Raw genomic sequence first — 27,883 nt, forward strand, 5'->3', positions numbered from 1 at the left:
TTAATCAAATGAAATCACAAGTGTTTCATTTTGTTGGATCAGGAAGCGGTTTTTAAAATGTGAGTCAGCAGTAGGGGTGTGTCTGCCTGTTTCTCTAGCAGTGTTGATGTATTTTAAATGCTGCCTTCTGATAGCATCAAAAGTTAGGAGACATTGCACAAAGAGTGGGCTGAAGGAGTCATCACACCAAACTCACAGGATGGACGGGGGATGGACATTGCTGTTTTTTTACCTGGTTAGATGAAGTACAGGACGGTATTTCAAGAGTGTGGCTTGAACTTAGGATATGAGTGATGCCCTACGGGTTAAGATTATTACTCTGGTGTCCACCTCCTGATTCAAATCCTGGCTCTTCTGTCGCTGCTTGTAGCCTGAGACAGGTTCCTCAGTCTCTCCCAGCCTCAGTTTCTTTACCTGTAAGATCAGGATAGCGGTGGTGGTTGGGTTGGGTTGTTGTGAGATTAGATGAATGTACATAAATGTAAAGTGGTGCCCATTGATTGTAAGCCCAGAATAAACAAAGCTCTGATGTTAGGACAGGAGCGCAACTAACTGCTTTGTGGCAGTTTGGTCCCTCTTCTATGCTGTGTGTTCAGGGTCATAGCCAGAGAATGTGCACCTACAAGGTGACTGTCACAGAGGTGAGGGCTGCTTTTCTCAGGGCTGGTTTCCATCAAGGGGTGAGTACACAGATGTGCCTGCCTAAATGTGAGTGGTAACTATGGAAACCATATGTTGGGATCAGAAGTCACTCAGAGCTTTAAGAAAAAGCAAGAATATCAATACAGTGGACAGATGGGAAAACAGTAAATTATATGCCAAATATCAAATGGATGACAAGGTAGGGCCATCTATAGAGTTGGGACAGGAAGCAAAATTTAAAAATGATTTGGGGGAACTAAACAAATTATACAAATAGAGTAAAATTTAATGTTGGCTGTGCAAACATAATTCTGAACATTTCTATTAAATGCCTTTTAAAGTATCACTAATAAAACGTCTGCCAGTTTTATGTTAACAAGTTATAAATCTTATTCTACTTTTCCTAAGCAAGGTTGATGATAGTGAATAATTACTTTCAATAGTACTTAACAAATTCTTGTATTTGACTTTCTTTTCATATGTGTATAAGAATTTCCCTATTGCAGTGTTCTCTGAAACAAACTTATATCCACATATGATTGATAATTTTAGGACTTAGGTTTCATACTAAAATGCCTAAGATAAGACTGATCCTGAAATACTATTCAATAAACATTTTTGAATAAATGTTTAGAATAAACATTTTGAATAAAGTGTTGAACTTCTAGACACTTGAGTTTTATTTCTTAGGTATACACGTACATCTTTCATTTTCAGTGGCTATCAAAGTGATATATCAAATATCAAAGTGATATTTGTAAGAAAAATTTTTGGATTATGACAAGAATAATATACTGATATGCTCATGGGGTAACACATAATTCCTTTAGCCAAGCTTGGTTATTGATCTTAAAATTCAGTTTTTAAGCTATGAGTTGGAAAATATCTAACATTCTTGAGCCCTTAAAATGTGCTGAATACTTTAGTGTAGTTATCATCCTCAAAATAACCTTTTAGGACTGCTGTCTCTATGGCTGAGCACTGCACAGATTATTATAAGAACAGGTGTGCCAGGGAGTTGTAGTGCCACATATTGTATTTCCATTTTATAGGAAAAAAAAAGTGGTAGAGTCAGGCACTACCTGACTTCCATCTACATTAGGTATCGTTTGGTTAATTTAAAATAGCAGCAATTGAGTTATATACATTTTTATATTAATCTGCAACAAAACTATTCAGTCCAACAGAGAGTTATTAAACACCGTTGAGCTTCCCATTTTTGCAAACCTAATATGGGAATGCCATGGCTTTGTCTTTGCCCCCAATTCCTAGGCTAAACCAGCATCAAGTTATGCTCTATCTTAACTTAAATCTAGACAGACTTAAATCTAGACAGAGCCTTTTCTGAAACGTCTCCATTCAATTGCTAACCATTCCTTACCTGTTGAAATTAACGTAGTGGTTTAACGTTTGAAACTTTTAAGAAATGAGAACGTATTTAAAGGGAAATAAAAAATTTGCCTAGGAACTTACTTTCATTATGTCTACTTAAAAAAAAAATCCGTAACTAATTTCTTGGTAATATATTGAGGCAAACTGTTTTTTTCTTTCCCCGTAGGAAGTAAAGCCATCTTCTTTGAGACACGCTGATACCTCAATTTTAAAATATTCTGGTACAAATGAGATAATACACATAAAAGCACCTAGTACAATGCTTAGTATGTCTTTTCTTTAACAAAGACCAACAAACTTCATTTTTTACCGACTTGAGCTCAACACAGATGGGTTTGGTGTAAGCTGAAGTAATAATGCCTTAGGCAAGCCAGGTTGGCACAGGAAATGGCTCCCATCCCAGGGCACCACAGGGGGCCGAGGCTGAGGGTGTTGTATAGATTCCATGACCTTTGGTGGCAGACTGTCCAAGTGATTTTGGGGGCTTCCCTGCTTAAAACAAAAGACACTGGAGTGTGTCTGCCTGAAAGAAAGAAGAGAAAATGGGAAAGGCAAATTGGAGGAGGGAATCCGTGTTCTGGGAACATCTCTATTTCCATTTCTGCAATAGAGTTTCTTTTGGTGAAAGTATGTTTCTGGAACGTATCCCCCTTGTAGCGATATTACTCAATTTGGTTTCCCAAATATCTAGTGTGTATATGTGCATTCATATATATACATCGGTACGCACACACACTGCATACACACACCACATATACACGTCAACCCATAGCCATACAGAATTAAAACCCTACATAGAGGCCTAACATCAGGTGTAGCTGTTTCCGCTTGTAATATTTTGTCTTTCTCGCTCTTTTAGAGCTCTGTGTGAGCATTCCAAAGAACGCTGTGAGTCTGTTCTTGGGATTGTGGGCCTACAATGGCCAGAAGACACAGATTGCAATCAATTTCCAGAGGAAAATTCAGACAGTCAAACCTGTCTAATGCCTGATGACGATGTGGAAGGTTAATTTTTAAATTAATTACAATGGGGTATCTAACATGGATGAATATATCAGCTACTTTTAGAAGTTTCTCTGTTGTTATTGTTTGTATTTAGTTACCAGTAGAAAGGCTGCATAGGTGGTGAATCTATAAACTTGATTACACTGAAGAATTTGATGCCCATCTGTTAGACATTGTCTTCATTTAAAAAGTAAATTGCAGAGATGACTTTAATACTCTAGGTATTTATTTTAAACACACTTAACTCACAGAGTCCATTATATAGGGATGCTGCTTTTATACTAGGGCCCCTGTAGGTAATGGTGAAGATCATGCCTTGGTTCCTTCAAGTGCAAAGCATTCAGAGACCTTGGCAATGTAGGATAATCAAGTAGAGAAATGGAATCAAGGACCTGCCCACTAGGTGGAAAGATTAGGATGGGAAACAATGTGACACATTAAAGGAAAGCCAGCTGGGTAGTTAGAAGCATTGACTTCATAGGACATTTCAGGCTCCAGCAATTGTTAGGCTGTCCATTCGGAAAGAGAGTTCATTGCTGGAAAGCATAGAGACACAAAACAGCTGATCTGAAGAGGTGATGTCAAGGATGAAGGAAAAAGATGCTGATAGGCAGACAGAAGAAAGCCAAGTAAACTTGGACCATTTCAGCTTTGTGAAGGTCCATCCTTATGTCCAGTGATAACTTCTCCACAACATCCCACATGTAAATGGATAAATTAGCTGATGGTTCTGGGTTTTCTGTCTGTTGACAGTAATGTGGCCCACTGCTTTTAACAGAATGCTCACCTAGTCACTTCAAGTGCAGCTCAGGACGGTGTGTTCTGGCTTCCAGAAGATGTGATGGCCAGGCTGACTGTGATGATGATAGTGATGAAGAAAACTGTGGTATGTATGTGAGATGGCACTTTTCTTGAATGTACACTAATAACTCGTTAGGATAAAGGGATTGTGTTAAAATATGTCCATTGTTTACTGACGGTTGTAAGTAGTGACCAGGATTGAATGCTAAGGCATTTACTTCTTAAATTATCAAGTGGCAAAACATGAATTATAAGTGTTTTTCCTGTTAATTCCATTGATTTCCCCTAAAGTACACTTCTGTTTATAACCTTGATGACATATGTGCAAACTCTTAGTAAAAGAAGAAGCTCTTCACAAATGTAAGAGATTATTTTTATTGAGAGATTCTAAAGCAGTTGTCATCTGTTTTAAGGTCAGAATAATAGTGTCCTTGCCTATGATTCCCATATTCTTAAATAGGCATCTAAACACACAAAGACAGAGTGCAGGCTCTAACATTCAAATTTAATTGGGATTTATCTTCATGCCCTCTCTGATTTTTGTCTCTGTCAGCAAAGGATAAAACTCTTCCTGACATTTCTGCCTTTGAACTCCAAAATCACCAATGGAAAGGCCAGAAATGCCAGTGGCAATTTAAGTGGAGCTAATTCCCATTTTATTTCCCTGCAAACCTTTGTACTTGTAACCTCAAAGTGTGTCAGGGAATAGAAAACAGACAGTGCTCTTTACTAAGCAATATCTTAGAGTAAAGCAAAATGATTGAAGGGCTACCCCAAAGAATAGTTTGGTTATGATTATTTAGCTTGTTCTGCTTAAAAAACCTGACACTTTTTGCCATTGAAAGCACATGAGGCAATGCATCTTTTGAAATCATTTTATTCTTTTGGCCTTTGAGGGATGAAATATTGCCTTGCTTCCCAAAATGAGTTTTCCATAGTAGACATTGCCCTTCTGGTCCAGACAAAATGTCACAAGCAATCAACTGAAATCCTATCAGCTACTATAAATATGGATAAGTGCATCTTCTAGAAAATTAGAACTGTCAGAATGATGGTAATTTTGTTAGGGAGGAACATACAGTTTTTTGAGAAGCTACTGTTGTTTGCTTTGTTTGTGGTCTGTATGTAAAGAAATAAATCAAAGCTCATTGAATATCCCTTATATAAATGATTTATTAAGAATCTACTGGGGGCTTCCCTGGTGGCACAGTGGTTGAGAGTCCGCCTGCCGATGCAGGGGACACGGGTTCCTGCCCCGGTCCGGGAGGATCCCACATGCCGCGCGCGGAGCGGCTGGGCCCGTGAGCCATGGCCACTGAGCCTGCGCGTCCGGAGCCTGTGCTCCGCAACGGGAGAGGCCACGGCAGTGAGAGGCCCGCGTACCGCAAAGAAAAAAAAAAAAAAAAAAAAAATCTATTGGATTTTTTCACTACACTATGGCTTTGATGCGTTATGGTATTCTGAGATGCAAATTAAAATAGATTATCTTAGATTGTCCAAAGAGGTTACATGATACTTCCTTGGGTGGCTAGACCGAAATTTGCAGTAGGGGAATAAATATTTGAGAAATGTAAAAACTTAGTCTCAAAAAGAGTCTTATGAAGATTAAATGGTCTGAGTTCTAGGGTATATTCTGTAAAAAAGAAATTTAAAGCACTATAGGGTACAAGTGATCCTAAAATGTCAGGTTTCTAGTTAAGTAATGAGTTTTTGTCAGTACTTTAATCTCACAATTAAAGGCTCATGAGAACTATCGAATAAATTGTCTAATGTCTATAAAACACTCAAAAGACTGACGATGTTATTGAGAGTTCTGGTTAAGGAAAGTTAAAAGTCAGTAATAAATTAATACATTTGGAACATTAATTGCCCCAACAGTATTAATCTATGAGAGAATTCTCATTAAGTTTTCCAAAGCAACTGGGCCACATGCACGCGTTTGAATGGGCATGTCCCATGCTCTGGGAGAACACAGCAGTTAAAATCAAATGAAGAAGTCACGCAGTAGAGGAAGGCCCAATGGAGGACTACTGGGAAATCCTCGGATTCCCATTTTGCCTACTTGCTCAGTTTGTCCCTCTGTTTCCATGGGCATGGATAGGCATACCATCTGGTAATGCAAACACCAGCTCCAGCAAAGCTGGGTTTCACTCCACGCTTCCTGTCTTTCTGATTTATTCCGTCCATTGTGGAGTGGAATGCACTTAAATGCTTGGGCTTTCCTGAGTACTATGACTATTAACTATTCACTTTCACACATCTGCAGCTCCTCCAAAATTTTAACAACATTATTGGGTTTTCCCCTCAAAACAGTACTTCTTTAATTGAATTATAAAATAATTGATGTGTTGGAAATTTACGCTGTTTCTCTGACGCTTCTGCAGCAGGAAAACATGGAGGTCAAAGCACACCATTTGTAAATACACTTTTAAAATACATGCGTTAAACATTTAGCAGTAAGTAGTGTTTGTTTTTGGCAGTTCTATAGCCTTATTGGACAATCAACAGTTAGTTCTTATCCACATTAACTGTCTGCAGAGTTTTGAAAGTGGCGAGAGGTGGATAGGTAACCAACGTATAGAGCTTGTTTGGTGAATTTTCATCTTCATTTTGTTTTCCGGGCAACTGCACATGGATATGGTATGGGACATTCCTTATTCCGTTGGCCCAGACAGATTTGTTGAGCCTGGTGTCAATGCATACATCTGGAAATCTCATCTCCTTCATGGCAAATATCCGGATTTCTTTGAATGCCCTAGGGGTGTGCTTCTTGAAACCCACTGCATGGATTCACTTGTGAATGATGACGGTGTGTTCTCTGGTCACCACCTCATTGATGGCGGGCCAGCCCTTCTTCTTCTCGCTTCCCTTCTTTGCGGGAGCCATCCAGCTGGGCTGGGAGTAATGTTGTTCTGAAGTGTCTCCTGCTCTTGTGGTAAATTTTTGTTGTTGAAGTTGTACTGATTGTATAATTGTTAGTGTAAACAACAGTCGGAAGTATTGTCATTATTAGAAAAGTTTTCAGCAAGTGTTTGGAAGAATTATGTAAATATGAACATATCATTCCAGAATCGCTTCATGGGAGAGAAGTCTAAAAGATAGGAGTGATTTACAGAGTCAGTACTGTGTCAGTACAGAAGCACTTCCATGTCTTAAAGTGATAGTTTGTCATTAATTGAACATCTACTATGTAGATGAAGCTGGCTGTAGATCTAGCAACTGGATGAAAGAAGCTTATTTTCAATCTGACATTTACCAAGCATTGATATCTAATCAATGGAGAAAAAGGTGCAGATCTGGGCAGAGAAATGAACAAGAAGGGCATAAAGGAAAGGCGAGCTAAAGAAAATAACAATGAGATTATATTTCTGAGCTTTGCCTTCATGCTATAGATCTGAGTTTGTGAGACTGAAGTTAGCTTTTGCTAGGCCTATGTCCACAATTGGATGAGCTATACCAGCAGGAACAAGGTGGTACCTGAGCTGTGATGGGAGCAGCGAGTCTTCTCAATGGGTCACCTAAATGGGAATATAGCTCAAACAGTTTTTTTATATCTACTGGAGAAATAAAACCCTTCATTACATGAATATAACATCACAATTACTAATTGATCACTCTTCTGCATAAAAGGGTATACAACATACAGAGAAAGGCAGACAATACAAATGCGAGTGTCGTTAAGGACCTTTCTGTTTATCTTCAAATAATTAAAAACCATTTCATCATCTACCTTCGATCTCCTCTGGGGTGATAGATAAAATGCAGTAAAATCTTTCTTTATAACATGAACCTCTTCTTGGAGTCAAAACCCCTTTGGGCTGTGTTTAAAGCCTCTGGCTCTGATATTTATAGGTTTTACAACTTGATTTTAAAAGTTTTCCAAAAGACTTTTTTTCCCTGTTTGGACTCCTTAATAGTATTTGTGTATTTCTCACAGAGAAGGACTTTACTGTGTTTTTCTTTTAAATACTCCAGAAAGCCAATCTCTTTGTCCCTTTGCTTGTGGAAGAGACTGATTTCCTGCTCTGTGACTAGAAGACAGAGTGAGGGTCATTGTGTTCATCTCATGTCGCATACCCACAAATGTACTTTCAGAAGGAGTCTTAGGATTGATCTCTGATCACATTTAATCCTTCATGCTAAGGAAGAGACATTCTCCTTCCCTTTAGATATTTTGCTACTTGGCTAACTCTTCGCTGTCTCATTTGGTGTCTTGGGCAGGCAGCCTGGAATGGTAGAGTGCTCTCTGTAGACCTAGACTTGGATTTAAATCCAGACTCAGCACTTAGAGGCTGTGTGACTTTTGGCCAGTCACTTAACTTCTCTGGGCCTCAGTTTTCTCACCTGTAACATTTAGAGAAGTGCGCTTTATCCCGCACAGCTTGGAATGCTTATAACATTCCAAGCTTATAATATAAGGGGGCTTGGAATGCCCCCTTGTCCTCAGAGGGCAATAAACAAGAGCCCACCTGCCACAGTGCTAGGAAATCCAGGAGGCAAGTCCCCTTACAGGTCACCTCAGGGATCTCCCTTGAGGGAAGGAGTCCTGTCTAGCTTGGTATTATCTCTGACAGACCAAGGTCTTATTTATGGCAGAGGAGGGCAGACTGGCATGTCATGTCCAAAGCACAGGCTGGGCAGAGTCCCTGATTTCCATAGTGAACGTGGGCATCCGGGTGGAGCCTCGTCCTTGAGGTAGTGCTTGTTTTGGTGGTGGATGTCCCCATCTCCAGGATTACGGTCACTGAGGGTGGCTCCCACCCTGCAATTTAAAGCCCTTTCAAAGTCTTCATCCTGCCTCTTCACAGGGTACTGAGACAGCACGTCTTGAAGAGGATGACGCCCCGAAAAGGGGTGTGACTGAGGAATTGGGAGGTCCACTGGGGCTTTCTGGTCAAAGGTGGGAGCTCTGTGACTTGTGCTGTCGTTGCTGCCCCTGACGGTTAGGCCCAGAGTTCGGGGAGGGAGGCAGCTCCTTTGTTCAGGCTGCTACCACAGATGCTGCGGCTGTTCTTTGAGATCTGGGCTCCATGGCCCAGGGTCACAGGCTCTGGAGGGGCCGTCACACCTGCCAGGCCTGAACCTCACTGCTCAGCTCCCTTGATTTGCTCTGAGGTCACATCCACAGCCACTGGGGCAGCTGCTGGCCGAAGATGAGCAGCTCTACCCTGACAACACTTTATTTGATGTAGCTCGAGTTAGCAGCCCTGATGAGTGGACCCACTTACTCTGTACTGGCATCACTGAAAGCTTCTTAGAGTTCAAGAAGCACCTGCTTTAAGGTGCTTTGCCTTCTTCACCTATAATGACAACTGTTTTGATAGAGAAAAAGGTGCCCCAGTTCAGGTGGGATCTGCCTCTGACGGAAGCCTGCTTCGCAGAGATTTTGTGAAACTGAGAGAGAACGTGAAGAACCCAGCAGAACGCTTAGCGCGCTTAGGGTTGACGAACCATTATGCTTTGCCCAGTACTGAGGGGGGTTTCTTGGAAGCAGGGACGTTTAGTGCTCAAACCTGCAAAGTCCCAGGCAAACTGGGATGAGTTGGTCACTTTAGCAATATACGATGGCCTCTGTGAGTGGGCGTAGCCATTATGTCTGTACGGGGGGGAGGTGGCAGTTATACTGACATCAACAATTATTTGGTTTCCTAACCTACGGCTGCATTAAATATCTCATCCTATCCATACCTAGTTTTAATTTTTAATGGAGTCATACCCTTTTCCTTTTAAAGCGTACCTTTAAAGCATAATTACACCAAAAATGCCACTTTAAAGACAGAATGATTTTTTCACAAAATCATAATGGTATCTTCCATGTGCCTCATGTCTTGACCTTTTCATCCTACTTCATTTATGTTCATCATAACTCCACAAAGGAGGCATTAGGCCACGCAAACTTTTATTAGAAAAGAGAAGATACAGAAGGGAAATTACTGCCTGTAGAGTACTCATTTTGTCTTTATAGCAACCCTTTGTAGCAGGCGTTCTTATTACTGTTTTAGAGATATGGAAACTGAGGTTCAGAGAAATTAAGGAACTTATTATCCAAGGTCATACAGCTAATGAGATTTGGAGTTAAGGTTCAAATCCAGATGTCTGACTCTAAGCTTTGTTTCCTTTGCTCTTACCTCTAATGCATACTGAGGACAGCAACTAAAGGCTTGCACCTGCTTCCCTACTGGATCTTTCTCTGTAAGGCTGGATTTGGAGCAATCTGTTTATTTTCTCTAAATCTCAGTTTCTTTACTTAGAAAATGGTGATTGTAATCCTGACATGATGGTATTATTGTAAGAATTAAAACTAATATCTAGAAGGTGGATTTATAGTGGATAATAAATGTTATCTCTTATTATTACCATCTGTGAGCATACAGGTCTTATGTCCCAGTAGATCGACTTTTGTGATCTTTTATCATTTCATTCCAAGTGTCCACATTCTTCTCTGTACTCTTAGGAATGTACCTTGTGAACAGTCAGAAAGACTCATGCTGTTTTCTCTCATCATCTACTAGCAAGTGATGTGGTTTGTGATGAGTCTCCTTGCCAGAACATTCCAGATGATGTCTCTTGGTTCCAGATGATGTATTCTTGTTTTTTTTTTTTTGCGGTACACGGGCCTTTCACTGTTGTGGCCTCTCCTGTTGCGGAGCACAGGCTCCGGACGCGCAGGCTCAGCGACCATGGCTCACAGGCCTAGCCGCTCCGCGGCATGTGGGATCTTCCCGGACCGGGGCACGAACCCGCATCCCCTGCATCGGCAGGCGGACTCTCAACCACTGCGCCACCAGGGAAGCCCCCAGATGATGTATTCTTGGTTAGCTGAAAACTCCAGATTATATTCCCATGAGTTCCTAGAATGGATGTCCCTGGGCCTGACCATTCTAGATGGTCAGCTAGTGAAGGCCTCTCACTATTTATTTCCTACAGTTTTGCAGTCACATACTCTACTGCTGTCCTATATTTTTGAATGGTGAAACACTTTAAATCTAATTTTATCCCATAGTAAAAATTTCTCTTCTGGGGACTTATTTTGATAACTTTTCAATGAGAATTTTTTGTAAAGCAGATTATTTTCTCATAAGGGACTCCAAGAAACCTGAGTCAGTCATCTATGACATTTCTCTGAATGATTTGTACCAGATCAGATGAGAAATAGCATCTCTAAAGAAACCCCTTAGGGCTTCCCTGGTGGCGCAGCAGTTGAGAGTCCGCCTGCCAATGCAGGGGACACGGGTTCGTGCCCCGGTCCGGGAAGATCCCACATGCCGCGGAGCGGCTGGACCCGTGAGCCATGGCCGCTGAGTCTGCGCGTCCGGAGCCTGTGCTCCGCAACGGGAGAGACCACAACAGTGAGAGGCCCGCGTACCGCAAAAAAAAAAGAAACCCCTTATTTCATCACTGCTTGGCATTTCATTCACCTTACACTAAATTACCTTTCCCTGGGAAGGAGAGACTTTTCGTTCCTTACGTGAAATGAAGTTCCATTTAAGATTCACGTGTATCGAGGTCCTGCTGAGGGCTAGCTGCTGTTCCAGGCAGGGGGGTTCAGGATCCTCAAAGATGAATACATGTGGTCTCTTCCTTCTCACCCCTCACAGCCTGGTGAGGGTCATGGATCCAACTGGAGTGACAAGAACACATCAGACACTTGGCATGTTCTAGCGGACGTATAAATGCGCTGCGTGTGAAGCAGATGACATTTATTAAGTTCATTGTAAGAGCTTGTTATTGTACAGGCAAATTACAGTTCAAGCTTATAGTCCTGGTCTTAGGCAAATTATGTTCTTTTCTCAGGTTAACTGATAAAGTTTCTAACATGAGATTTCTGGCTACGTTACTGAAGTAATGGCTCTTGAGCTAGTTTTGCAGATATTTGGCATATGGGAGGAGCCTCTTGTGCTAAACACACAGATGGCCTCGCCATTTGTTGATTGAAATTACATTTTAAGATAATATGCATTTAGATCGCTAGGTTTTGGCATATTTGCTTAAAAGCGTTAACTCATCATTTTATAGATGAGTCTTATGTGTTGGCAAATTGGCTCAGAAAGCAAAAGGAACAGCTAAAGATGAACGTTAAAGTACAGTTGCTTTTTCTGTTTTTTTTTTCCGATTTCCCATATGTCACTTTTGATCTTCTCCTGGGAGAGCTGTACTATTTATAATGCAGTTTGGAGATTACCAAGCATTTCTGCTTTCAAAATTACATTTTCCACGGTATACAGGAGTCAAAACTCGTTAAGAAAAAGGAAATCATACCTTTATATTGTAATTTTTTTACATTGCTTGATCAAAGCCATTGTTATTTTCACCTTCACATCTATTGCAAATAACCTTTCCTTCTGTCTCCAGGATGTAAAGAGAGAGATCTTTGGGAGTGTCCATCTAACAAGCAATGTTTGAAGCACACAGTCATCTGTGATGGGTTCCCAGACTGCCCTGATAACATGGATGAAAAAAATTGCTGTAAGTGCTTACTGTGAATTTGTGAATGTGCCGTTTTATTTTAAACACTAATTACCTCTCATTTTGAATGTAAGTGAGAAATTTGGAAATATGTATCAAAAGCTTTTTGTATTTTCAGACCTTTTGATCAAAACTCCACTTGTAAAAATATATGCCAAGAATACAATCAAACGTGTAAAATATATGCATAATGATATTAGTCTAGCATGATTTATAACACGGAAAAAATTAAACCACCCCAAATATCCAAAAAGAGGGGGAACATAAAATACAATCATAAAATGAAATAACATGCAAACATTAAAAATTAAATTAAAAGGATAATTTCTCGTGGGTTCATTACATATCATTAGATGAATAAAACAAAGCATAAAGAATTATGTGTACTATTGTGCTGAGTTTTGAAAGTACATATAACCACATAGAAAAAGATCAGAAGGGCATAATAAAAAGTTTACAGTTGTAATCCCTGAATGGTAGAATTATTAAGTTTTTGTGCTTTTCTGTCTTTTCTACATATTCTGAATGAATGGCCAGTAGTTTTAGAATCAGAAAAATATCTCCTAAGATGCATTACCTACTAGTAACAGAAAGCCCAACTCAAACAGACTTAAGCAATGAAGAAGCAATTATTCCTTTATTATCCTGTGTTTTGCATATGCCTTATATTATCATATGAAAAATCAAGTGTAGGGCCAGATACAGGAGCTCAGCACCTCTTCTGGGATTCTTTACGTTTGCCTGACCTCTAGCTGCCTCCTACCAGAGTCCAAAGATGGCTGCCAAGAGCACCTGGGGTGCCATGCTTCCCTGGTCATAGGCACTAGGAAGGAGAGAGAACCTCACCCTCATCTCTGGAATATCACTTAGGGCTTCACTCAGACTGGCCAGCTTTGAGCTGGGTCCCAGCTAGCAGTCAGCTATTGTGTGGATTCCAAAAAAACACCACCTAAACAGCTGAACTGCAAAAAGAAGCATCTTTAGGGAGAACCAGTTAGAAAAAGATGCTGTTTCTTCAGGCTAGGACACGTGGCCTGGACAGCGGGGTTTGGGCAGGAACTTCCTTGGAAAGCACAGCCTACAAAACCACAGGCCAAGACCCTGATCTTGGATCCCATCTTTACTCCTAGACTAATAACTGTACTCAGAGAAAAAAAAATTGTAGTCAGAAAAATGCCATGTCTTGCTTAAACGAATCAGGATCTTGCCATGGAGCAGGGGCTGGTGTGCGGGCCTGAATAAATTCATGTTCCCTTAAAAAAGGAGGACACGGGGGTTGGGGAAGTGGGGTGGGATGAATTGGGAGGTTGGGATTGACAAAGATACACTACCATGTGTAAAATAGATAGCTAGCGGGAACCCGCTGTAGAGCACAGGGAGATCAGCTCGGTGCTCTGTGGTGACCTGGATGGGGGTGGGCATGGGAGGGAGGTCCAGGAGGAAGGGGATATGTGTATACATATAGCTGATTCACTCCGTTGTACAGCAGAAACTAACACAATATTGTGAAGCAGCTATACCCCAATAAAAACTAAATACATTTTTTAAAAGGGAGGAAGAAAAGTAATAGATGCTAGGTAGGCAATCAAGGAGTTTTGCCATAGTTTTTAAAAACCCAAGAGAGAGTTAGTGTGTGACTCTGAGAGTCATTTAATACTAGAGATTAAAAAAAATAAAATTACCCATAAATGTGGACAGAGCTGGTTTTCATCCTAGGGTGACTTCAGTCCGCTCATGCCCAGTGCTCTGTTCCCGCCACTTCAGATTTTAGCCCTATGTTCTAATCTTTGGTATTTCTGCTGCTCTGGGTACCACTTCTTCAATCCTGTAGTTACAACTAGAGAATCTCATCACTTGGAGACAGTAGTTCTGTTTAAATGCTTGCTGTTTGTATGGATGGACCTCTCAGAAAGGAGATTTTATCAGTTCTACTCTTCGGTCTTGACACCTGTTTGGAGGCGTGGGTGACCACATCTTGTCTTCCTTAGATGCTCCTGCTGGCAAACCATGATGTGCCTGTTAGTGATAATCACATTCATTCCTAAAATGTTTGTCTCCTCACTTCTTGTTCCCTTGCCAGCATTTTGCCAAGATGATGAGCTAGAATGTGCAAACCACGAGTGTGTGTCACGTGACCGGTGGTGTGACGGCGAAGCCGACTGCATAGACAGTTCCGACGAATGGGACTGTGGTGAGCTGCTTGTTTCTGTCATCTGCTCTATGCTCTAATGCCTGGCAGCCATTTAAGCTAAATGAATCCTAACTGGTTTCACAGATCTTACGAAGTTCATCTATTCTGGTTTACTATTATAAAAGCTGCCAGTGGTGATTTGTACATGTTATTTCCAACTCACAGAACACTTCCCCACAAGTTACTTCTCTGTTTGAAATTTCTATCTTATTTGTAAAAATATTTGGGTTCAAATTGTTTTGACGATATAGCTTTTCATTTGAATATAATTTTTTAAAAACTATTATCACCCATAATAAATTATCAATAGTCAGTCATTCTTGTATCATTGACACCTCCTGGAAGAGGATACTGAAGTGGTCTTCCATCTTCCCTGGACTCTCGCTCCAGATCCAGATGAGACTTCTATCTACTCCCTTACATGGACAGGACTTAAAGGCATCTCTCACCAGTATCCCAATGTTGCAGTTTATCATCTTGAGTTTGGTTCATTCTATCGTCCCACACTCATCCCTGTTTCCATTCCCTTGGCCCTTATTTCAGTCCTTTGCATCATCTGGCCAAATCACGGTTATGATGTATATTGTCATTAATTGTGCAGTGTTTCCACGAACAATCTATGGTGTATGAAGTACAGAGGATGCTCTTTGATAAAAGAGGAATTAGTGCATATGCCAAATTAATCCGAAATTAACACATCCCTCTCACACACTTGCATTCTCACAAGCTTTCTTGAAAGGAAACGATTTGAATGAAGTTACAACTGGCTCCTTCTAATTATGCAAGTCCTTGGGTAAACTCATGGGAATGGGACCTGCCTGTGGCCGTCTTGTAACTCATAATGAAAAGTTAAGAACTGCCTGTCTCTTTCACCAGAGCCTCTAGTTCTTGGAGGGCAGAGAACACATCTAATTCATTTTTCCATCCCCCGCCACACGGCAATCAGTGATTGGCACAGGGTAAGAACTCACCAAATGGTTCTTAGCTAAAAGAAATAAAAATGAATGTCTGCAAGTAAAGCAAAAGCATGTTATCATTCGGTGTCATGAGAAGAAATGTTTTAAATTAGGGTTCCCCCCCTTTTTTTCCCCTCAGTGACCCTCTCTGCAAATGTGAACTCCTCGTCATTCCTGACCGCTCACAGATCTGCCATGGAACACCACGTGTGTGCGGATGGCTGGCAGGAGACGTTGAGTCAGCTGGCCTGCAAGCAGATGGGTTTAGGGTAAGGTCAGTAGTTTGTAGCCCTGATGAATTTCTCAGAGGGCTTCACGGAACTTGGCAATAATATCTTCCTTATGAATGCAGAGTGAGTTAGTGCTCTCAAACCTAGCCCTCCGAAGCATGGGAAATGGATCAGGTGAGAGAACTGTATTTGATTACAGGCACCTGCTCTCAAGAGTGCGGGTTTCTGAAAACCTACTTTGATAAAGCCTCTAAAAGTAAATGAAGTCATTGTATTTTAAGGACTTGTGAAATGAAATGCTTTTATTACTTAAAAAAGCATTAAGATGGTTTCCTCTGAGGAAACTGGATGGGAAAATCTTGCAATCCCCGCCCCCAAGAGGTTATTGAATATTCCTTTTTAAGCAACACAAATCTTTTTAATAAGTTGAGAAATAGAACTTGAAGTTGCTGGTATTTCAATTTACCCTGTGTAATGTAGGAGATGTAAATTAGGAAAGAGTTCACCATTTTTGCTTCTTAGAATGAAAAGCCACTCACTCTGGCTTTGATACAAACACTGAAATCAATACTTTTAAAGTTGGATTCTTGGCGCAGGGTTTTCTTTTCTAGTTCTATTGGGGTTGGAAAACAATAATTGAAAGGTCTTAGAATATATATGTGAGTGTGTTTATACATATAAACATATAAACACACACATATTTTTTTCTTTTATCAATGATGGATGTGAGATTTGGGGGAAATATAGAAATGATGGAAATAAAAGAAAAAGGATTTATAAAATTCTAGAATAAAAAATTGAGTAAATGTCACTTCCCAGGATTCCACAGAGCAAACTTGAAATAATTTTACAGTAATGAGCCATCCAATTATGGGAGAGCAACTGGCAGCCCATTTTTGCCATCCCAGTTTGAAGAATTACGTAAATACCAGCATCTTTAGCCCATTTTTCCCATGTAAAGTCCCACATCTTTGGAAAATTGAGTAACTGATGACATAGTAAGAGAGTTTTAAACTTTGCCAGAGTGGAAAAATTATATTTGCCAAGATCGATTAAATTATACTTTATTTTCACCACTTCCTTATTGTGTTTAAATGAAAGGGGATATGACTGTGATCAGAGATAGATTAAAAGCTTTTTGAAGGAGCTTTGCTTTCCTCTCACCAGACACAAGGTTATTTCTTTTTCTTTTTTTTGCATCTCACTCTATTTCTTTTTATTTATTATATATTTTTAACATCTTTATTGGACTATAATTGCTTTACAATGGTGTGTTAGTTTCTGCTTTATAACAAAGTGGATCAGCTATACATATACATACGTCCCCATATCTCCTCCCTCTTGCGTCTCCCTCCCACCCTCCCTATCCCACCCCTCTAGGTGGTCACAAAGCACCGAGCTGATCTCCCTGTGCTATGTGGCTGCTTCCCACTAGCTAGCTATTTTACATTTGGTAGTGTATATATGTCCATGCCACTCTCTCACTTCGTCCCAGCTTACCCTTCCCCCTCCCCGTGTCCCCCTCCTCAAATCCATTCTCTACGTCTGCATCTTTATTCCTGTCCTGCCCCTAGGTTCTTCAGAACCTTTTTTTTTTTAGATTCCATATATATATGTTAGTATACGGTATTTGTTTTTCTCTTTCTGACTTACTTCACTCTGTATGACAGACTCTAGGTCCATCCACCTCACTACAAATAACTCAGTTTCGTTTCTTCTTATGGCTGAGTAATATTCCATTGTATATATGTGCCACATCTTCTTTATCCATTCATCTGTCGATGGACACTGAGGTTGCTTCCATGTCCTGGCTATTGTAAATAGAGCTGCAGTGAACATTGTGGTAGATGACTCTTTTTGAATTATGGTTTTCTCAGGGTATATGCCCAGTAGTGGGATTGCTGGGTCATATGGTAGTTCTATTTTTAGTTTTTTAAGGAACCTCCATACTGTTCTCCATAGTGGCTGTATCAATTTACATTCCCAACAAGGTTATTTCTTAATAAGAAAACTTGATTATGTAATGACAGATAACCTCACTGAGAGTTCGGAAGGAGCGTCGGAACTACAAAGATTTTATAACCAGAAAATTCTTTTGACAAAAGCCACCTTGTTCTGTTGAAAATGGAATGGATCATGTTTAAAATATTCTACTTTATATTTCTTCTAATTTTTTGAATATTGGACTTAAATTCTTTATTGTGGCAAAATGCACGACATAAAACTCACCATTTTAACCATTTTCAAGTGTACAATTCAGTGGCATTTAGTAGATTCATAATGTTGTGCGACCGTCACCATTATCTGATTTAGTTCACTAAGTATAATGTTTTCATGCATCCATGTATCAGTACTTTATTTCTGCTTATGGCTGAATAATATTCCATTGTGTGGATACACCATATTTTTAAATCTATTCATCCATTGATGAATTCCTCCATTTTAGTGGTCTCTACCTTTGGCTCCTGTGTGCATATTGGATTTTGAAAACAATCTCTTTGCTCCATTTCCTTAACATAGTGGGGAAATGTCATTGCAATATCTTAGGTATTTAAAATCTAAGATAGACGTTTAGATTTTTTAAAGATAACTTTATTTCATAGGAGGGCTAGGAAAATTTGAGAGAGCAGTATGGTTGGAAAACCATAACTGTTATTTGACTGAGTTAATGGGTAAGAAGTGATTCACCTTCGAAGTAAATGAGAACAAAAGGTAACCTTAGTGTTTTTGTACTTCTGGCTTGCCTGCACGTTTACTCTTCAGTTTACGTGGGTGGCTCATGAATTGACAGAGATCTGGAGAACCAGGCTAGGGCAGGAACACAGAAAATGGGCAAGACGAGGCCAAATTCCTGCTGTGGCAATGGGATGCTTAGGAAGCTGCTGTCACCACTGTCCCTGGAGACCAGTTGCTGTGCTGCAGACTCACAGTTCTGCCGCTGGTGCTTCAAATTAACTCTAAGTAACCCTGCACCTTTGAGTCATTTCTTCTACATTCAAAGTCCCTAATAGGAGTGTCTCTTTGGCCATGGCTAGACATTGACCTTCACTCCAGCTGCCAGAGGGAGGGGAGAGGGATGAGTTGTCCTCTTTTAGCTTCTGGAGTGGAGTGTCCACTCCATGGGCCTGCCTTGATACTGTCAAACATACTCTGCATCCAAAACTTGAAGTTTAAAAAACAACCCCAACTAATTCTATTCAGTATCTTCCTCCTTGTTTTATGAGCATCAGCTTGTGGGTCTTATACAGGAGTAGGCACTGTGTGGAGGTTGCACAGGTGAATAACATCATCAAAGAGCTTATCATGTGGTGGGGAAGACATACTATCTTGATACTATAATATAAATTCATTAAATCATTCATTCATTCAGTAAACATTTAAGAGAAAAGCACTGTCATATAGTATCCAAAACGAACATACCTTAACTCCAAATAGATCACTCAGCTACTTCAGGGGGTATATTTTGTAGCTAGTTTGTTTAAAATGCAGATCTACACCAAATTACATGTTTTTGCAGGGATTCTACTGAGATGCTTTCACGATAGAAGCAGTTGATTAAAAACACCTGCACTTAGAGTTTTTCAGACCTAAATCATGCTTTCCATGTCTAACAGCAGAAATGCTAGGCTATCAACTAAGTGCTTGTCCAAATGAGAGGATTCAGAGTTCTTTTCTGAATCTGAAAACACTTTACCCCCATCTGCAGGTATCTCTAGAGTTCACCCCAGCTGGAAATATGATGACTATTTGATTAGACAAGGGTATAAATCAAGCCCCTAAATTCTCATGACAGTATATTGACTTTGCTACCTGCGTGTCCAGTATCAGAAACATATGGGCATTTATTTAATCAACAGTACAAATCAGAATTTAGACTGCCCGCTAATACTTGCCAAATGTTCAGTTGAGACATCTGGTATCTGAGGAAGTTGGTCTAAGGGAATGTGATTCTCTGTGTCTCTTGGCCTCCTAAGCTTACCTCTATAAAAGTTAGATCATCTGGAAATAGGCTGTACTATTTTGGCAAAACTTCCTTTGTAGAGTTAGTTGCAATTTTATTTTATGCCCTAATCTTTTAGAGTTTGTCAACAGAAGAAACATCCTTCCAAAGAATGTTTCTGTGTCTTGGGCAAAACCGCAAAGATGGTATCTATTATATTACCTAATAGTCCCTGATATAAGGATTTACATTGTAATTTTTCCTAACATGTACTCCCAGGACAAAGTTTCTAACTTCACATTTCATTTGTCATGTAAGAACTATTTAATCCAGGACGGTTTCCTTATTGATTGACTTCCATGATGCTCGGAGACAGATTCAGTCCTCTGTAGTAGTCAGTCTAGCCCAGATTGCTGGTCCTGTACATGTAAACCATGGAAAGGAAGTTCAAAACCTTGTAGTTGTTTTATTAAAAATTAAGATATAATTCAGATACCATAAAATTCACTGTTTAAAAGTGTACAATTCAGTTGTTTTTAGTATGGTCACAAAATAGTTGTAATCATCATCACTGTCTAAATCCAGAACGTTTTCTTCACTCAAAAAAGAAACCCCATGCTCATTAGCAGTCACTCTCCATTCCTCCTTCCCTTCAGCCCTTAAAATGTACTAATTTACTTTCTGTCTCTATAGACGTGCCTGTTGTGCACATTTCACATATAGAATCATGCAAACTATTTTTTGTCTAACGTCTTTCACTTAGTAAAATGTTTTTAAGTTTCATCCATGTTGTACTATGTATCAGTACGCCATTCCTGTTTATGGCTGAATAATATTCTCTTGGGTAGATAGAGCCACATTTTGATTATCCATTCATCATTTTTGGCCATTTTGGTTGTTTCCACTTTTGAGCTCTTATGCATAATGCTGCTATGAACATTCATGTACACGTTTTTGTGTGAACATATGTTTTCATTTCTCTTGGGTGTATACTTAAGACTAGAATTACTGGGTCAAGTGGTAACTCTATGTTTAACTTTTTGAATGACTGCCAAACTGTTTTCCAAAGAGACCACACCCCTTTATACTCTACCAGCAATGCATGAGAGTTCCAGTTTCTCCATCTCCTCACCAACACTTGTTCATATTTTTGATGGTCTGCATTCATTGTATTCAAAAATGATATTGTTCATTTTTTGATCTGGGTGACGAAGAGAGGGAAGAGAGAGAGAGAAGATAAGGAGATCAAGGACTGAGCCCTAACATTAAGGGGATCAGAGAAGAGAAGCAGCAAGCCAAAGGAGATGAAAAAGAACAACTAGTGCAGTAGGAGTATGTGGTATCCTGAAAGACAATTGAAGAAAGCATATAAAGGAAGAAGTGAGGGTCAGTTCTATCAAATGCTGCTGAGAAGTAAAATGAGGACTGAAAATGACTATTGGTTTCAGCAACGTGCATGTCATTGATGTGAGCAGTTTCAGTAGAGTGAGGGGGCAAACACCTAAGAGATAGTAGGAAGAGAGAAAAGACAGTAAGTGTAGAACTCTTCGGGGAAATTTTGCCAAAAAGAGAAGCAAAGAAGGATGAGCAGTGACTGGTGAAGGAAATAGGGTTAGGAGATCTTTGGTCCCTCCATTTCCCTAAAAGCTCTCACTATCCCATGACTGACTTTCTCATAGAGCCCTACCGGCTGTAATACAAACATCATGTTCGATTGCTATAGACCGAGTGTTCATGTCCCCCCCAAATTCATATGTGAAATCCTAACTCCCAGTGTGAAGGTATTAAGCAGCGGGGCCTTTAAGAGGTGATTGGGACGTGAGAATGGAGCCCTCAAGAATGGGATTAGTAACTTATACAAGAGACTGCACAGAGTTTCCTCTCACCTTTCATCATGTGATGACATAGCAAGAAGATGGCTGTCTGTGACTGAGGAAATGGGCCTTCACCAGACACCAAATCTACTATTACCTTGACCTTGGACTTCCAGCCTCTGGAACTATGGGAGATAAATCCCTGTTGTTTATAAGCCACCCAGTCTATGGCAATTTGTTATAGAGGCCTGAATGGACTAAGGCAGAAATAAATCATTTGCTGTCAAAGGTCTTTTTTCATTTGACATTTTTTTTAACCAAATAAGTTTCCCAACTGGCAGACACACCGTAAACTAGCTCATCTTTCTTCAACTTCATATCCTTATACGTGCTCCTCTGCTCTTTCTGTACTGTCTGGTCTTTTATCTGTGCTCTGTGGACACATTCCTTCCTGCTTCTGCCTCTGTGTCCATAGATGCATTGTTTTTACATTCCCTATCCAAATTCTTCAGGGCCTCACTCAAGGCTCATGACTTCTGCGAAGACTTTCTCATCTCCTTGACCTCTTTTGCCCCTGAATTTCCTGTGGTACTTAAAAATCAGTACTACACGATATCCCTCTTAATTCTACAACTGTATATCATTTGTATATATTTTTTGATTCTTCATTTATTTCCCAGAATAGGTTACAGAGAATAATAATGGCCAACCTTGGGCTTCCCTGGTGGCGCAGTGGTTGAGAGTCCGCCTGCCGATGCAGGGGACGCGGGTTCGTGCCCCGGTCCGGGAAGATCCCACATGCCGTGGAGTGGCTGGGCCCGTGAGCCGTGGCCGCTGAGCCTGTGCGTCCGGAGCCTGTGCTCCGCAACGGGAGAGGCCACAACAGTGAGAGGCCCGCGTACTGCAAAAAAAAATAATAATAAAAAAATAATAATGGCCAACCTTAATTATGTGCCAGGCTGTTTTGAGTACTTGATAAGTATTATCTCAGTTTATCCACATTGTAATCCTATAAGACAAGTAGTATTGTTATTTCTATTTTATGTACGAGGAAACTGAGGATTAGAGAGGCCAAGGAACTTTGCTACTTGCAGAAAAATACAGAGCTAGGATGTAAGTCCAAGCAAGTGGAAGAGATCTCTTGGGTACTAGGAGTAGATCCCCTATGGCACCCAGTTCTTCAGTAAAAATGCCATGACTGATGTGGCCAACCAGCTTCTTAAACGTAAACCCCATTTAGTATTGCTTTATGTAGGTGTTTTGTGGTAGATCTTAACATCACCTTGTGATCTTATTGTAGGATTTTTAAGTGGATAGCAGTGAGGAGGTGGTGGTGGTGGAAATTCATCATGCACGACCAGGATCTAAGTGTTTTTCACTTTTTTTTTTTTTTGCGGGACGCGGGCCTCGCACTGTTGTGGCCTCTCCCGTTGCGGAGCACAGGCTCCGGACGCGCAGGCTCAGTGGCCATGGCTCACGGGCCCAGCCGCTCCGTGGCATGTGGGATCTTCCCGGACCGGGGCACGAACCCGTGTCCCCTGCATCGGCAGGCGGACTCTCAAGCACTGTGCCACCAGGGAAGCCCTGTTTTTCACTTTTTGAAAAGACATATAGTAATAAGTACATGCTTGTCTTATTCTAAGTAGACGTCAGCTGAGGCAAATCCACGAAGTGTTGTTTTCTTTCACATGCAGCTTCGTAGCTTCTCTGGCAGATATGTGGTTTGGGCATGGGAAATTAATTTCTTAACACATTCCCAAGAAGCTGCTAGTTAAATGAGTGCCTGGATGAGAAGAAAATCATAAAGTCCAATGTGTGAGTGTAGAATTCTCTGGAACATGCTGTTCGGAGCTAAGGAAGAAGAAGAATTTTCCTGAAAAAGTGCTACATCCTAAAGGAAGAGGAAATATTTTTTAAGGTCTTCCATGAGACCACTAGGTATGAGGCTTTCATAAGCAAGAGGAAGGTGAGTCTACCAGTTGTCCTAAGAGCACTTCCACATGATCACTATCAGCAAGCTCTGCGAAGAATTCGGATTATTTGTTAGCAAACTGAATCTCAAACTGTGTCAGTTGGGTTAATGAATAACTTACGAAAGTAAATGGAAACTTCTCAGTGGTGTAGGGAAATTCACCATTATTAACTGGAATAAAACTATGCTAGATCCTGGATTAAGCACATTTTTTTTTACTCTCTTCCATTCCATTTTGTGATAAAAATGTTCACCATTAAAAAATAGGTTCACATCAGGATTTATAAAATCAAAGATGGTTGCCATGAGTTCTCCAGAATTGTCAAAACACACCTTTCCACCAAAAATATCAGGGCTAATTGTGAGCAAGAAGGTCTTGGAATGGGGAAGAATCAATCTCTGTAAAGTCTTTGGGGGCATCAGATTCTCTGGTCATCATAGTGCATTGCCATTGGCAGGAATATGAATGGGTCCTAGGTAGGTAAGAGCATGATTTACAACTTGAGAATCCACCAGAAAGACCTGTGTTATTTCTGTTAGAAGTCCTTATATGGCAGCATCCCCCTTTTGGAACTACACCAGAGACTCCTGGTGATGACTTAGCTTCTTCATGTTTTCTTTGAAACCTACTGCAATTTGGCTTGCTTTTTACCCCCAAGACAGGACTGATAGTAATGATATTATCTAAATGCCAACTCCACTGGTCTTTTCATTTTATTTTTACAGTTTGGAATCAAAATCCAATTCCTTACTCTGGCTTACAAAGCATAATCCGGCCCCTGCCTCACTCTCTGACCCCATCTCCTAGCACTCTCCACTCGTCCGCTAAATGTTACACACGTTGACCTTATTGCTGATATTCCAGTGCTGCAAACTCATTCGCATCTCGGGAGCTTTGGCTTCACAGTTCCTCTTGTTTGGAAGGCTGATCTCTGGACCTTAACAGGATCACCTCCATCTCATCATTCGTGTCTCTAAGCTTGTATATCAACTATTTACAAAGGTCTTCCTTGACAACGCTAGTTGGAGCAGCTTCCACACTCACCAAGGTAGTCTCTATTTGCTTACTCTGTCTTCTTCAAAGCATTTATTGGTATCAGAAATTATTGTTTCACATGTTTGGAATTTGTTCCTCTCACTGAAACTCCTTTAGGGAGGGACTCCATCTGATATAACACCAGTGTGTTGTCTCCATTTCCATTCCAGCTTATTAACCTTATTAATCATCAGTTTTAACCCTTGTCCATCTGACTGTGTCATTTGTTTAAATTCTGCCAGGGTGATATTCCTTTGGCAATGAGTAAACTGAGTTCACTGAACACTCACTGATTAACCCATTGTGTCATTCATGAACATAAGTCTAATATCTACCCAATCTTGTACTCTTCCTACATCTTCCAGAAGCTAACAAAAGAACATGTAGATCTTGACTCTGAGGCATAGTAATCTTTTGAACTAAAAAATTTCAAGTAAAGTCACTTGTAGCAGACATTTATTGTGTTGCCTCTCTGCCTCCCTCCTTTTCCTTTGGGACCTGCATCCCTTCATTTTGGGACTTGCTTCACTTCCCATTCTATCCTTGGGATCCCAAAGGGGGATGCCATCTTTGTACATGACCCACTTTTCTTGGCCTCAGTGATTGGTAGAGGGGTAGGTAATACCTCACCCAAGCTGGACTAATCAAAGGACCTCACTCCTGGGCTACAGTGACTGGTTTTGTGATACTTAAAGTTTTTCAATAAGATTTGTTTTAAGTGGACTGGGGAGAGAAGACGTCTTTCCTTTTTGGTCACAAAGATGAAGAATTTGAGTTTAGAGCTGCAGACAGCCTGTCCCCTAGCTTGTGGAAAAGTCACTTGGAGGCCATTAAAGCCACCCTCCCACCTCGTCCTCCTCCCTCCCACTGAAGGAAGTGGAGATGAGAGATGGAGAGTCGTGAAGGTGCTTGGTCCCCAGGCACCAGCCATCCTGAAGACCATCCACATCCCTTTAGTGATTGATTACATTTCTACTTTTTGATATTCATATATTCGGGCACTATTTTAGGTACTAAAATGCTGATTTTTGTTGTTGGTGGTGGTGTAATGCTGTTAACTGAATATTTTTTAAAGCCCTGAAGTTTGAATTATTTTATTTTGTAATGTACCCAGAGAGTCATATTCTGCCTTAAAAGTTTGAATTGAATAAAGATGCACTTTCTCTATGCCTATAATATCAAGATGAGGAAGAAAAGAGCAATTGACGAAGCAAAGCTTCTATTAGAAAACTAAATTCTACCTTGGTTCCAAGACTTTCTGAACTAGTGGAATAAAAAATGGCATATTGTAATTGAAACTGGTAATCTTTAGTTTTACACTGATGAACTAAAAGAAGGTAAAGACAAACAGGAAACATTTTCTAAACAACTAAATAAGTTTCTTTCAAGACACTGTTGTCTCTGTCTCTTAAAAATTAAAAAAAAACATGTCCCGAAAGTTTTCCTCCAAGTTATCAAAAAAGAAAAGGGATCTTTTTTGAAGATAAAATAGCCAGAAGGAAATACTTGGACTACTGTAGATTCTGAAAGAGGTGTATACTTACTGCTCAAAAATATACTTACAACCTAGCACCATTTATTGAGTTTGTTTTACAATATAAGATTGAAATCTTGTAAATGATCAAATGACATTTTAATTTTATGATTGATTAATTTTTTTATATCTTTAATGAAATGTTTATTTTAAATAGTGCTTTACTAGTTTTATTTTCTAATTTATATGAGAATGAGAATATATATTTAATAGCTATAGTTTTCAATTTATTGTATGTTAGAAATGGATTATGTCATTGATTTTTTTATGAAATATGAATAGTCTATAATTTAATTTTATAATCTATAGCTTCTCTTTTCTTTGAGATAGTTTTTGTCACTTGTACCTGTAAATCATGGCCTAATACAGTTATTATACTCTACCTTTGAGGTAAATAAATGGATAAAATTATATATTTTCAGTTAAGATTACAATAAAAATTATTTTTAAATACTTATTTTACTGGAAAAATAAGCTCAGACTTTATGCTTTTCTTTGAAACATTTCTATTGATGGGAGTTTTGCTGTATAAAGTGTAAGCTGAGCTATCTAACCAGACGAACGATTCTATGGTCATGTTCACTTGTGTTTGTTTGCAACCTATGATGCCTTTCTGTCAATATTTCTAGGTCTTCCTTCTACCTGGCAAAATCATTTAACTAGCTTTTAATATTAACATGTCTAAACTATAGGAACCAAACAGAGACAATAACATGACAGGGTTTAAGATAAGATTTTTGAAATCAGATACGAAATGTTTAACAGAAAGGTTCCAGGTTCTGAGGAGGACATTTAGAATTGCAAATAATTTATCCACTACACAAGGCATTTGTATTTCAAGACTAACCATCGGTACTGAGGTTGAGGACACATGACTTTCCCGAGCAATAGATGCCATAGAATAAGACCTGGTCCTTCCACTGGAATGTGTGGCATGTCTAGGTAAGTCCTGCACTACTGTCTTGCTGACAAAAGTAAAGAAGCCCTTTGCTTTGTGGGATTTGTGCTGCCTTTCATTTTTTAGGTAAGCAGCCCCTACGTAATTATAATACAAGCATGGAATGCCTCGTTACTCAACACCAAGTGACTTGAGAGTGAGACAAGAATAAGCCAAGTTGTCTAGAGATCTGATTGTTCACCTAAGCCTTAAAATATAGACTTCCTTTCAAAATATCAGGATGTTTCAGAATTCTAGATATGTTCTGTTTTCTCATTTCAGTGGGTATGGGGGAATTATACATTTTTTATATGTGTCTTACGGCCACACATTTCAGGAAGCAGATTGGAGCGAAATTCTCTTGCTTCTTTGTGCAGTACTGCTTTTAGACCCAGAGCAGAGGGGCCTTGCCCTGGACCCCAGAACTCAACCAGCGGTGACTTTGCCCCGAGGGGACTTTAGGAAATGTCTGAAGACCTTTTTGATTGTCAGTCCAGGAGTGGTGTGGTGATACTAGTATTTTGTGTGTGGGAGCCAGGGGTGATGCTGAACATCCTACAGTGCCCAGGACAGCCCCGCATAGCAAATAATTATCTGGCATAAAATGTCAGTAGTGCCAAAGGTGAGAAACCCTGACTTAGAGGGACCACTCTGGTCTTTCTCCTTAGCTGTGCCTCACCTCATGGGGCAAAGAGTCTGCCCACCAGAGGTATGCCCACCTGGAGCCCGGTGAACTGTTTTCAAAGTGTTGTCCCAGACCACAGCATCTGTATCACCTGGCATCTTGTTAGATAGGCAAACTGGGGGCCCCATCTCAGACTTATCAAACCTGGAAATCTGGGTATGGGGCCAACAATCTTTGTTGTAACTGGTCCTCCAGTTGATTCTAATGAATGCTAAAGTTTGAAAACCACTGTTCCAAGGAGTCCAAGAATTCTATATTTGAACCTAAAAGATATGTTGATCA

At 40.1% G+C, this 27,883-nt stretch overlaps 1 protein-coding gene and 1 pseudogene across 1 annotated transcript in view; one reads left to right on the forward strand and one right to left on the reverse strand.

The window, feature by feature from the left end:
• Positions 1-27,883, forward strand: part of CORIN (corin, serine peptidase) — a 219,043-nt gene that overhangs the window by 146,569 nt on the left and 44,591 nt on the right. Inside the window, exons 11-15 of the mRNA XM_004268336.4 lie at positions 2,894-3,039; positions 3,818-3,925; positions 12,193-12,306; positions 14,387-14,497; positions 15,593-15,722. Of these exons, the coding sequence (XP_004268384.1) occupies positions 2,894-3,039; positions 3,818-3,925; positions 12,193-12,306; positions 14,387-14,497; positions 15,593-15,722 (609 nt within the window). The remainder of the gene's footprint in view (positions 1-2,893; positions 3,040-3,817; positions 3,926-12,192; positions 12,307-14,386; positions 14,498-15,592; positions 15,723-27,883) is intronic.
• LOC101276753 (60S ribosomal protein L31-like) lies at positions 6,316-6,726 on the reverse strand (annotated as a pseudogene).

Source organism: Orcinus orca, chromosome 4, assembly GCF_937001465.1.
Source record: "Orcinus orca chromosome 4, mOrcOrc1.1, whole genome shotgun sequence".
Lineage (NCBI taxonomy): Eukaryota > Metazoa > Chordata > Mammalia > Artiodactyla > Delphinidae > Orcinus > Orcinus orca.